This window comes from Onychostoma macrolepis, chromosome 02, assembly GCF_012432095.1.
Source record: "Onychostoma macrolepis isolate SWU-2019 chromosome 02, ASM1243209v1, whole genome shotgun sequence".
Classification (NCBI taxonomy): Eukaryota; Metazoa; Chordata; class Actinopteri; order Cypriniformes; family Cyprinidae; genus Onychostoma; species Onychostoma macrolepis.
In genome coordinates this window covers 13,901,908-13,914,277 of record NC_081156.1, presented here as the reverse complement: position 1 = coordinate 13,914,277, position 12,370 = coordinate 13,901,908, and the positions used below count along the sequence as shown (strand labels likewise).

The following is a 12,370-nucleotide window of genomic DNA, read 5'->3' as shown; positions in this document are numbered from 1 at the left end:
ATAGAGGCAAAGCTTGCAGATTGATCTTTTGCAGTGACAGAGTTTCCATGGTAACGCAGGTACTTACAATAGGACCGGGTGGACCCTGTGGACCCTCGCCTCCCTTCAGACCAGATGGACCCTGTGTGAGAAGGAGAGAGAGCGGTTTAATTCTCTAATGAGAGCTGTGCTTCAGAATCTGTCAAAGTGGCATCTGAAACTCTGTGTGTGCTTGCATGTGTTTGTGCCAGTGTATGGCAGCTGTTTGTACTATATGTCTCCTGGAAATACAGCCCAGAGTGTTTATACAACTGGCAATCTCTCTATTTCCTACATCAGAAACAAGTGCTGGCAGTGCATTGTCATGTGACGCCAAGGACACGTCACTCTCCTCCCATCCGAGTCATGAAAAACATATGAGCCAGCTAAAAGTAAACATCAAAACAGCAAGTGATGGCAAAATCAACTGTTGTTTATTGAAATCATACTGGCTTTGTGTTTCAAATGTGACTTTCAACAACAACTGATTCATGAAAGAGATAACTAATGGAGACTGAAATTCATCAAGAAGGCAGATGCTGTTTCTTATACTAAAAACAAAACAATTTTTGATTATATTCAGTCCCACAGTTTTAAATACTCTTAATGAAGAAAAACTAGTAGAGACATTTCCAAGTCCCTGTGATATATGCCTGCTTTGAGTTGGCCAACCGTGGCGGTTTGTTATGTACAACAGTTCCACATCAGAGGGACAATAAATATGTCAAACTGTATCTTTGAAACTTACCGAAAGTCAAGCATTTTATGAGATATAGGTTAGCATTTTTTGGTAAGACTTTATAATAACTGCACGCAATGGACCATTTAGTTAAGCATTAATAAATAGTCAATTCATCATTTATAAAGCATTGTTCCTACATTAATAGACCGTAGTAAGCAGTTTATAAATACAGCTATAAATGCTTTGTTCTCGATTTATGAGCATATCAATAATGTGTTTTATATTTGTATTTTAATAATTTATTAATGATCAGTGTATCATTTCTAAATTAAGTATTACATTATTAACAAACCAGTTATTTAGGAGTTGTCAGTGGTTCATAAGATCATTTAGACCTGTATTACTCTATGTTGTGTTTGTTTCCTTTTTCTGTTTAGAAGATAACTGAGCCTTTAAATCTCTTTTTTAAAAGTTTGAGGCATAAGTAGTCCTCACTTTAGATTAGCTCACACAAACAGTTAACGCACAACTACTAAAGGTTTTATAACTACCTGAATTAATCATGAAGTACTGTAAGAATAGCACGTCCTGATATTGCAGAGTTAGACGTTTTCCTGGGTCAACATACTTTGTTGACCCTGGAACAACATTTTAATCCAAAAATATAATCTTAACCATATTCCTACACCTAAACCTAACCTTACCTATGAGTAATCCCTAAAATCAGAGGAACTGATAGATAAATTACACTGATGTACAAGCACCAAACACTGATTGTATTCCTAAACGTCACAAAAATTATAAACTGATTCTTGAAATCTGATTGGTTAATCACAATGTTGTTCCAGGGTCAACAAAGATGTTGACCCAGGAACACGTCGCACTTGGCAATATCAGGTTGTGCGTAAGGATACGTGTTAATACAGCTTTTATTAACACACTATTACTATATGTCAAAATAACATGTATAAATGTCAATCTTATGAACCACAAATAAATAACCAGTTTGTAAATAATGTCATACTTAATTTAGAAATGATAAACTGATCACTAATAAATTTTGTAAACTGCTTACTACTTACTTACTTACATATATAATCATTCATAGCATGTAGCGTGCAGTTATTATAAAGTATTACGCATTTTTTATGTCATTTGAGTACCACATGAACTTTTGGTGTCCTGAAACAGCTGTGAGACTGTAAAATCGGATTAAAAATGAACTAATTTTCTAAAATGTATCTACAATAAGAGATTATGTTGATACACACAAGTTTCTTTCAAATAAATCATGGACCTTTGTATATTAAAGTCTATATAAAATCAAAATTGGCTATTTATATATCCCTGGTTGTACTGAAATACACTGCAGTGGAATTTCTTTGCGGCGTATTTCAAAAAGCTTGCTAAATGTCTAAATGCATGTTAAATATGTCAGTTAATCTCCATGAGCCTCAGTCTCATAGTTAGAACTGTACCCTCTCCTCAGGCATTCATCCAGCATAAGCATTTGCATGAACAGCAGGCGGTTAAGCAGCTAATGGCCATTTGGTGGGGCACACGACATTAACTCGTTTGTTCTTACCGCTGTGCCAGGAATCCCCCTTTGGCCTGGGAACCCTTTCAGTCCGGCAGGGCCAGGTTTCCCAGAAACCCCCATAGGACCTGGATCACCCTTCAAGGAGAGAGACGATGAGAATTTAGTCTTCAAACCTAAAACCACCATCCTCCACTGCTATTTGTAGGCTTTACCAGCCACCTACACATTGTGAAATTGGACTGAACATTATGTGAATTCTTCCCAGTTATTACCCTTGAGTGATCTCATGTGAGCGTGTTTAGCAAACCGTACCTTTCCACCTTCTTTGCCAGCAGCCCCGGGAAGACCTTGCTCTCCAGGGGGCCCTGGTGATCCAGGATGTCCTCTCTCTCCAACAGGTCCAGTTTCTCCTGTAGAGCCCTTTCGAATACAAAAAGGTTTTATAATTTAACTTCTGGCTAACTGCAGGAGATGTTTTATTAGAGCAACATGCTGCTTTTTTTTTTTTTTCTCATATAACAGCAACTTCTATAGCTCACCTGTGGGCCAACAACACCTCCAGGTCCAGGAGGTCCAGTCTTTCCTTGGAAACCCTGTTTGAGGACAAGCATAGTCATTGTGAGCATAGTTATCACATTTCTGGAAGAAAACTTGGAGAAAAGGAAAACCTGATGGAAACTATGTAAATATCACTAAACTGTACAAATCCAGCCTCTGAAATGTCAGCAGCACTTATTTTTGTTACATCCACTTTTTTCCTTAAATCAGTGAAAGTCAAGTGTAGTGTTTTCATCTTAACAAGACAAAGGGGAGTCTTTTAAGATAAAACGAGTTTCGCCTTTTAGCACTCCATCTGTCAGACGTTCTTGATTAGAAACAGAAAGATAGACCTGCCAAGAGCAGTGTAGCACCTTGACACTGTCAGCAGCTAAAAGGTAATACACCATATAAACACTGTCCACAACATTTATTCCTCTTTTCTCAAGAGACAGAAAACACTTATGAAGACAAAACAATACTCACAGTCTCTCCTCGCTGTCCGGGGTGACCGGGCAATCCATCCTTTCCAGGAGGCCCCTGAGGGAATAACATAATTAATAGTGATTAAATCACATTTATGTAATTATTATATAATAGACTTGTGGCTATTATTCTTTTGGATTTCGTGGTTTTACAACTAGACCTATCATTTGAACTATAGTATAGTAAGTCTAACATGGAAGCCCATTTCAGCCACATAAGGAAAAACAATAATGCTTTTGCAAATCAAAATAAAATTATTACATAAAAGTCAAAATTGTGACAGTAAAAATCAAAACCTTTTGTGCCATAATTTATACTTAGTGTGCCATCATTTTAACATTAAAAATAACACAAATGACACTTTTATGACACAAAATTATTAAATCATTAAATGTCAAAATTACAATTTCAATGTTTTGTTTTTTCAGTAGAAAGTAGAGTAAAAACTAAAATTAAGTGAAAGTAAATTGAGATAAAAAGTACAATTTATGAGACATTAAAAGTCATAATAATTGCGAACTTGTATCATTAATAATTATGAATTTTGTTTTATGATTTCAATTTATGTCATAATTAGTTTTTCCTCAATTTTGAGTTCTCTCTCCATTATAAATGGTTTTCTTATGTGGTGGAAATTCTAAAGTAAGTTAAAGAGTAGAATAACTTCTATCCACAGAATTAAAATGATCAAAAACATTTAAAATGGATAAACCACATACAGGTGGTCCTTTGGGGCCTGTTAATCCAACAGGGCCCTGAGGTCCTTGGAGTCCCTAAAACATGAAGAAAGTAACATGTAAGGAAAAGTTTTTGACCTGGAAATCTGACAAATACAACTGAATGGGAGAACTAATTCAAAGATCACTCACTCTCTCTCCTGGGCCACCAGCTGGTCCATCATTTCCTGCTGTTCCCTAAAAAAGAAACACAGTCAAAGGTGCCTGTTAAAAGCAAGCATTCACAAATACCAATAACTAATTAAGTTAGCTGAATCTGGACTGATGAAGCCTGACCTTTGCTCCAGGTTTTCCTGTTGGACCTCTGGCACCTCTTCCACCACGGGGACCCTGAGGACAAGAGTTATTAGTGATAAGCCTTTTATATCACTAGCGTATGTGGAAAACAAAAAGTGTCCAATTCTACTTAAAAGATTCAAACTTGACATACCGTTGGCCCTCTTTGTCCTCGTGGACCTGCTTTACCAGCAATACCCTAAAAAACAAAACAATTACAACCCTATAATTACAATAAGTTAGCTCGAAGACCAGTCAGCTTCTGGTAGAAGTTGTTTGTAATCAGAACCAGAGAGGTGTTATAGAAATGGCTCCTTCAGGCTGTAGCTTGTAAGAAATATAATCTTAGAGTGAAATCAAAAGGGCCTCATACATACCCTTCCTCCCTTCTCACCATTGGCTCCAGGGAAGCCAACGAAACCAGTTGAACCCTGTAGATGGAGACAGATTATTAGATACACTATTATTAGTGTATACATTATTAGATGCTCACTTCACTTCAAAAGTATCCGATATCCTTTAAAACATGCCAAAAAAAACTTTGAGCAAAAGTGAAGCTGTTGACAGAGAGAGGGTGTCCTTGAAGAATAATTCAACTTCGTTACTGCTAATGCTAATGTTATGTGGGTGATACTCAGAGGGCAAGCTTTTGGAGTTGATAAACATGAGCGGTGTGCGCTTGTTAGCACAAGGACAGGAGATGAAATTGAAGGTCGAATTATTTTGGCAGGCAAAGAAGGGGAAGCGGTCTGTGCACAATGGATACGCATCAGTAATTTACTCCATGGGATGGTCGCCTGCACAGGATAATGGAGCAAATCAAACAGACAACTGCAAACACACACACACACACACACACACACACACGCGCACACACGCACACTCAGAAAAAGGAACACTGCAGTTTGACTGAACAAGGGGAAGTGAGTGGAGAAGGCCGACAGAAATTTCCCATTGCCGCTGAAAGTGAACACTAATCGCAACATCCCAGCTCCACACTGGGTTTTACATTTTTTCAACTGATACATTATTTAAAATATCTAATTTTGAATCATACACACACACAGACAAGTGCAAGCGCATGTGCACACGCACACACACACACACACACACACACACAGCACTTGGAAAAGTTTAATGTGTCATTAAAACACTAACATTAACCCATTAACATGTTATACTTATGTTGGATGCACGATAAGCCACTTATTACTTTCATGTTTCATGCACCATAACCAATAAATGGCAGAAATTATTTGTCTAAATACATTGAAGGAAAAAAAAAAAAAAAGCTTAAAATATAACGAATTGCAAAGACTTTTGGTGTTAAACCCTTCATCAGTGCCTAAATAAAGTATATTTAAAAAAAAAAAAATTAATGAATAAATAAATAAAATGCTAAAAACTAAAATCTATTGTTTTAAATTCTACTAGTTAATTCAGGCATCACAACATTATACTTTACACTATGAAAAATGGGTATTAATTTTGAGTTTTTCCAGATTTGCTAAAGATTACATTTAACAATACTACTAAATTATTAGTGTTTTAAAAATAAACTTAAGTGAGTCAGATTATGGCAAATAATCTAGTAGTAATAAAAAACATATGTAGTAAGTCAAAGGTTAAAGGAGAGGAAATGAGTAAGATAATGAAATATTCATATATAATAATAATGATTAAAGAAACAATACCCATTAATTAGCAATATGATACTGATATATTGTGCATCCGTACGTAATGGAATCACTGGAACTCAAATAACAAAACAAAACAAAAAACAAAACAACACAAAACCAAACCAAACCAAACCCTCCCTATGAAATAATAATAATAATCATCACACAATTCCGCTCTCTCAGACACTCCTCAAATAATTTGAAAAGAACCCTGAACAGGCCAAACATCAACTGTAAACCCAGAGCTGAAAGAGCTGACAAAGCAGGTTGTACACTACTTCAATGTCACTTTGCACCACTTGCTATTCAAGCAAAGTAGGATCAAGTAAAACTCAATGAATAAATACCAGGGAGTTCAAGCTATTTGAGTGGACCAGCCCTATACTGAATCAAATGCTTGTTTTGATGGTGTCAGCAGCCTGAACTGAATGAATAAGCTGACAAACATCACAAACTGTGTCTGCACAGTCTTGAGCTGTTCACAGGCCTGCACTTATTGCATGCTGGGTGGCCAAGAGATAAAGCAGTCAGTGTCATGGAGAATGAGTTTATCCTATTAACTCTGTTAACACAGGCTATCAGAGAACAGCAGGCCTTGCGTGTCAAAAGCAGCGCTCGGCGAAATATAAATAAAGCAGTACTGACAGTAGCACTGTTTAAGAGACATGATCATTTCATAGTTTTATTTAGGATTAGTGTCTCATTTTAATCTAGAGATAATAATCTTAGAGATGCTTTGAAAAAAATGAATAAAAATAAAATAGAAATAACATGAAATAATAATAAAGTTGCAACAGGAAATGTGTCAGTACGTACCTTAGGACCTTGTCTTCCTGGGTAGCCAGGCAAACCTGGAACACCAAGTTTTCCCTAAAAAACGAAAAGAAAAAAGAACAAACTCAGCACATTGTCATTTTGAGTTTTTAAATAATCATCAGGACCTATACAGTAACAATAAAGCATTTCACCACCCTCCTGTAAAAGCATATTGGAGCTGTAATGGAGTATTTGGCTGACATTTAAAACTGGCATTCACAATCTTTTATGATTATGAGTGTCATTTTAGGTTTTAATTCACACATGTATTAATAATACCTGACAGACACTTAAGTGCCCCAAAAACCCTAGTGTTGATTTTTCCAGGGTTGGTCATTTCAAGTACTTTGCCATTATATTGAACATAATGAGTTTCAAACTGACCTTCTCTCCTGCCATGCCCATGGGACCAGCTTCTCCAGAGGGACCCGATTTACCTTTCGGCCCCTCTGGTCCGTCTTCGCCTCTGGAGCCCAACACACCAACCTCTCCCTGAATACCAGCAACAATGGACAAACTTGATATTAGACTTGTAACAACTAAACGGTTAAAACTCACGTTAAATAAATAATAAATAAGTGTTTATAAGTGTTGATTGAAATGAAATGTAACTATTCGTATTTGTTACTCACCTTATCACCCTTGAGGCCCATGTCACCCTTGAACCCAGGAAAACCATCTTCTCCCTGAAATCAGTCAAACTCAGATCATATATTTGGGGAAAATGTAAACTTATGCATGTATGTACATATGAATGAATGAACGAAAAACGGCAAACTTATGACAGACAGACAGACAGCTAGATAGATAGATATAGATAGATGTGGTAACCTAAAAGATTTAAATAAAAATTTAAATGGAAATTAAATTTAAATCTTGAACCCAAGAAAAACAATCTCAGAACATTTGGGTAAAATTCAAACTCATTTTAAATAAATAAACAAACATTGTTAGTAATAATATTATTTCACAGATTTTCAAACTTCCAAAGTGAAAAACTAAAAATACTGAATAAACTATTTAGTATTTTTAATCCAATACTCCATAAGAACATAATGACTAAATGCTGGCATCTAGTGGCCATAGTGTAAACTGCTGGTTCAAACTAGATCAGTCTGAGAAATTAAATCATATCTATGATTGTATGTTCATTTAACAAACTATAAAAGTGTTCTTGAATTTTAAAAGTTAAGCTTGAGACTTAATATTTCATATAAATAAAGATGCATTTTTAGAAACAAAAGTCTTGACTATTGTATGAATGAAATACTGACACTTGGTGGCAACTGCAGAGGATACAGCCTGAAGCAGATGTAGCTACAATACTATATATATGTACAAAACAATTATAATAGATTATAATTCTTCCCCCCTTTTTTTTGTGCTTATAAATCTCTACTGACATCCAGTTGTATGGCTTTGCTTTATACCACACACTCATAACACCTGATTGAAGCCATTTTGGTGCAAGTAGTCCCTGAATTGTCCTTCCAGTTTTAGCTGCTGGTCTATCATCTGTGTGCCTCATTTTAGAGGCTGACCCAAGAGCTCAGTAATGGAGACAGAGGATGGGTAATTTGCTTACCTTTTCTCCTTTGCCACCCTTCAAGCCACGAACGCCCTCTGCACCCTAAATGGAAAGAACAATAAATAGTGACTCTAATGGATAGAATAAAAGCACATAATAAAGAACCAGTGAGATGAAGAGAATCAAGGCTGTTTACCTTCACGCCTCGGGGACCGGGATAGCCAATGGACCCCTGGGGACCTGAGTGGCCCTATAGGAAATGAGTAAATATAATAGCACTGAATCAATCAGGATTAATAGAGGGGAATTAGGTTTTAAACATCTAAAGGGGCCACACATTAAGGGTTAATTACAGACAGAGAAATGGCTTTAATTTCACTACTGAACTTTTAGACAGCTGCGAAATTGTGCCTTACGGGTGTTTAGTGGCGTTGTACTTGAAATGTGGTCAATAACTGGAACTTAGAGTGACAATTCATTTCAAGACAAACTAAAAATACACTCACAGCTGCTCCTTTCTCCCCGGGAGGACCCTCCTTCCCAGGATGACCCTGTGCAAAGATTATAAACAAAAGCATCTTCATTGAAAGTCTGAAAGTAACATGAGGCAAATGCAGCTGGGTATGCTCTCGTGGATTTAGTGTACAGTAATTTACAGTATTCAGAATATTAAAAACGCCAGTGTTATGATTATTCCAGTCTAAGAGTCTTTTTTGCAGGAATCAGATTTTTAGATTAAGATTTTTAGCAAAAAGAATGTCAAAGAAAAAAAAATGAAATGGGGTCAGTAATTTTTTATTATTATTTTTTTAATTTTAGTTTTACTCAGCAAGTTAAATTCATCAAAATGAGTAAACTAAGCAAAAGAGACAGTAAATACATTATACTGTTATATAAATAAAAATTATATATATACACACACACATTATTTTTTATAAATAAAATATAATTTATTTATTCATTATATATGCTATTTCGACCTTTCTTTTGATCAAATAATACTGAAAACAACCATGATAATAATAAGATAATTTAGTCAAGTCAAGTCAAGTCACCTTTATTTATATAGCGCTTTTACAATACAGATTGTGTCAAAGCACTTAACAGTATCAAATTGGAGGATAGAGTATCAGTAATGTATAATGATAAGATTAAACACTCAATTTTCAATTTTCAGTTAAAGGCATTTCATTATTGAATTCAGAGATGTCATTGTCTAGCTCAGTTTAGTTTAAATAGTATCTGTGCAATCAAATCGGCGATAATCGCTAGAAATTAAGTGTCCCCTTAAATTAAGTAATTTAGTAAAATAAGATAATCTTGAGCAGCAAATCAGCATATTAGAATGATTTCTGAAAGATCATGTGACACTGAAGACTTAATATAATGGCTGCTGAAAAGTCAGCTTTGCCATCACAGGAATAGATAATATTTTAAAATATATTCAAATAGAAAAATATATTTTATATTGTATTTAATTTTAAAATGTTACATTTTTACATTTTAATTTACAGACCCCAAACTTTTGAATGGTAATGTATATTATTATCTGTGACATAAACACATAATAAACATACATATTCTAAGACTATTTTACCATACAATATTTTTTCTTCCAAAAATAAATAAATACAAACTAAGTAATTTTCTAAAAATAAAACATATTATTTAAAAATAATAATAATAATAAATTCTATAAGTATTAGATATTACTTATATCAATAACCAACAACACTAAATATTATAAAGAAATAATATATATTTAAATAAATATATAATTTTATGGACCACAGTGGAATTTCATTCCCCAGAATGCTATATTCAATCCACATGAAACAGGCTATAAGACTGAAATCAAAGAAGGTTTCTGTTTTTGCTCATTTTGATGTTGTGTTGGACTAATAAAAGTCTTCTGTCATGTCTGTGTTGAATTTCTTTGGACCGCAATTCAGTAAATTCCACTTCCTGTCATTCCAATTCAAATTTCAATTTATGGATTGAAAGGCACCCAACACTTTAATTCTAAATTGTGCAAGGTTAATATATTCCCCTCAAGCCAGGATCATCATCAAGTGGCTTATTGGCTAATGATGTGTGATGATGCAAAGTATTTCTGATATGAACATGAAGATTTAGGGGAGGGGAGAATATGAAATACAGAAAAATCCACTTACGGGAGGCCCATCAGCCCCAGCCAGTCCATGGAGCCCCTGTTTCCCACTGGGACCCTATAAGAGAGAGAGAGAAAAAGAAAGAGGACAAGTGAGAAAATAAGGAAGAAAGAGAAGAGCAAGGAAAAACACACACAATTAAGGCTGCGATTACTGGTGTGCCCAAGTGATTCGCTGGGCAACTTTTATAAGCAGTTCAATCCTAAAGCACTTCATTATCATCTTTTTCCTCTTGGTAAAGAAGAGATCTAATCATATGGTACGTCTGGAAACACTCCACCACTTCTGGAGTCACATTTCAGACTTCTCTGGCCTCCTTCCAGGAGCCCTGAGAAAACGCTTGTCTGAGAGACCAACCAATGACAGTTGTGTGTGTAAGCATATCTCCTGCTTGTCAAAGCATTAGAGAGTCTTGAGGTGTGTGTGTGTGTGTGTGTGTGCGTGTGTGTGGTTTTCCTCTAGTCTGCATTGATCTGCTAGCAACCTACAGCTTGGAAACCGAGGAGTCTGTTGAATCGTTTATAGGGTTTGGGCAGAAAAACGCCGTCTGTAATAACAAAGACGATGGCTGCTGGGGCAAACTCACTTTCTCTCCAGGTGGACCGATCGGGCCTTGAGGACCAGGCAGACCCTGCAAGACAAGATTTCAGAAGTCAGATAGTACAACATGGAGTCTTCAGGGGAAATCTGACAGTAAAGTTTATATTGGAAAAAAACTGAGAAAGAATGACGAACATGATACGTTATTCTCTGCATGAGTGTGAATATACTTGATTCCTCATTACTTTTTCTGTCAAATACTTTTTTATGACAGTTCATTAAGCTCCACCTTTAACTGAATACAACAGAACATGCATAAAAAGAGCATGTAATAAATCAATGAAATCACTGTGTTGACATATTTCCAATTAAAATAGGAAGTTTGTGTGGGAGATATTGAAGGGGTGGGTTCCCTTTTTCTTTTAAACTAGCCAAAAAGGTGTTGTACGTCACAGTCATAAACATGATTTGGGGGAGGGGCTTTCTCATTCTGGAAAGCATCTGACTGGACAAAATTCTACTCAGTACAAGAACATGAATCATCTGTGTTTTTGGTTCATTTACACTACTGTTCAAAAGTTTGGCATCAGCAAGGCTGCATTTATTTGATAAAAAATACGCTTAAACAGTATATTGCGAATTATTTTTATCATTCAAAAGTACTGTTTTCTATTTGAATATATTTTCAAATGTAATTTATTCCTGTGATGCAAAGCTGAATTTTCAGCAGCCATTACTCCAGTTTTCAGTGTCTCATGACAATTTAGAAATCATTCTAATATGCTGATTTGATCAATGTTGAAAACAGTTGTTCTGAATAATAGTTTAGTGGGTTTATTTTATTTTATTTTTTATTGATGAATAGAGGGTTTAAAAGAACAGCATTGATTTGAAATTGCTAAATAAAAATATTAATTTCTTAAAAAACTGACCTTTTACTGACCTTTTTGAACAGTAGTGTATATATAGTGTATCTTCAAAAGATTGTTTTTGTCAACTTTTAGGAGTTCAGTAGTGTATAGATTACTTCAAAGCTAATAGACAATGACTAAAGGCCACAAAAATGTCATAGAAAATGGGAAATGAAGGATTCTTGATTAGAAAAACACAATCAGGTTGTCTGAGAAAAGAGTGAGAAAAAGAGCAGACTGGCAGAAGGTGATCAACTGACTGATACCTACATGCGGACCGGGGTTCCCCTGTTGCCCAGGAGGTCCAGGCTCTCCTTGAGGACCCTGTTACAACATTTAACAAAAACACAACACTATTATTATTCCTACACTTCACTGCTCCAGGGAGCCTATGACATTTTATAAAGATATGAAAAACAGTCCCAATACCTCAAACTCCAAAAATACTC

The 12,370-nt window shown here is 35.4% G+C and overlaps 1 protein-coding gene across 1 annotated transcript in view; it reads right to left on the bottom strand.

The window, feature by feature from the left end:
* The window catches only part of col11a1b (collagen, type XI, alpha 1b), an 81,274-nt gene that overhangs the window by 23,521 nt on the left and 45,383 nt on the right, over positions 1–12,370 (bottom strand). Inside the window, exons 23-41 of the mRNA XM_058761109.1 lie at positions 12,192–12,245; positions 11,057–11,101; positions 10,474–10,527; positions 8,806–8,850; positions 8,496–8,549; positions 8,357–8,401; positions 7,404–7,457; positions 7,156–7,263; positions 6,772–6,825; positions 4,654–4,707; positions 4,431–4,475; positions 4,277–4,330; positions 4,133–4,177; positions 3,983–4,036; positions 3,264–3,317; positions 2,780–2,833; positions 2,553–2,660; positions 2,286–2,375; positions 68–121 (exon numbers count right to left, since the gene is read on the bottom strand). Of these exons, the coding sequence (XP_058617092.1) occupies positions 68–121; positions 2,286–2,375; positions 2,553–2,660; positions 2,780–2,833; positions 3,264–3,317; positions 3,983–4,036; positions 4,133–4,177; positions 4,277–4,330; positions 4,431–4,475; positions 4,654–4,707; positions 6,772–6,825; positions 7,156–7,263; positions 7,404–7,457; positions 8,357–8,401; positions 8,496–8,549; positions 8,806–8,850; positions 10,474–10,527; positions 11,057–11,101; positions 12,192–12,245 (1,125 nt within the window). The remainder of the gene's footprint in view (positions 1–67; positions 122–2,285; positions 2,376–2,552; positions 2,661–2,779; positions 2,834–3,263; positions 3,318–3,982; positions 4,037–4,132; positions 4,178–4,276; positions 4,331–4,430; positions 4,476–4,653; positions 4,708–6,771; positions 6,826–7,155; positions 7,264–7,403; positions 7,458–8,356; positions 8,402–8,495; positions 8,550–8,805; positions 8,851–10,473; positions 10,528–11,056; positions 11,102–12,191; positions 12,246–12,370) is intronic.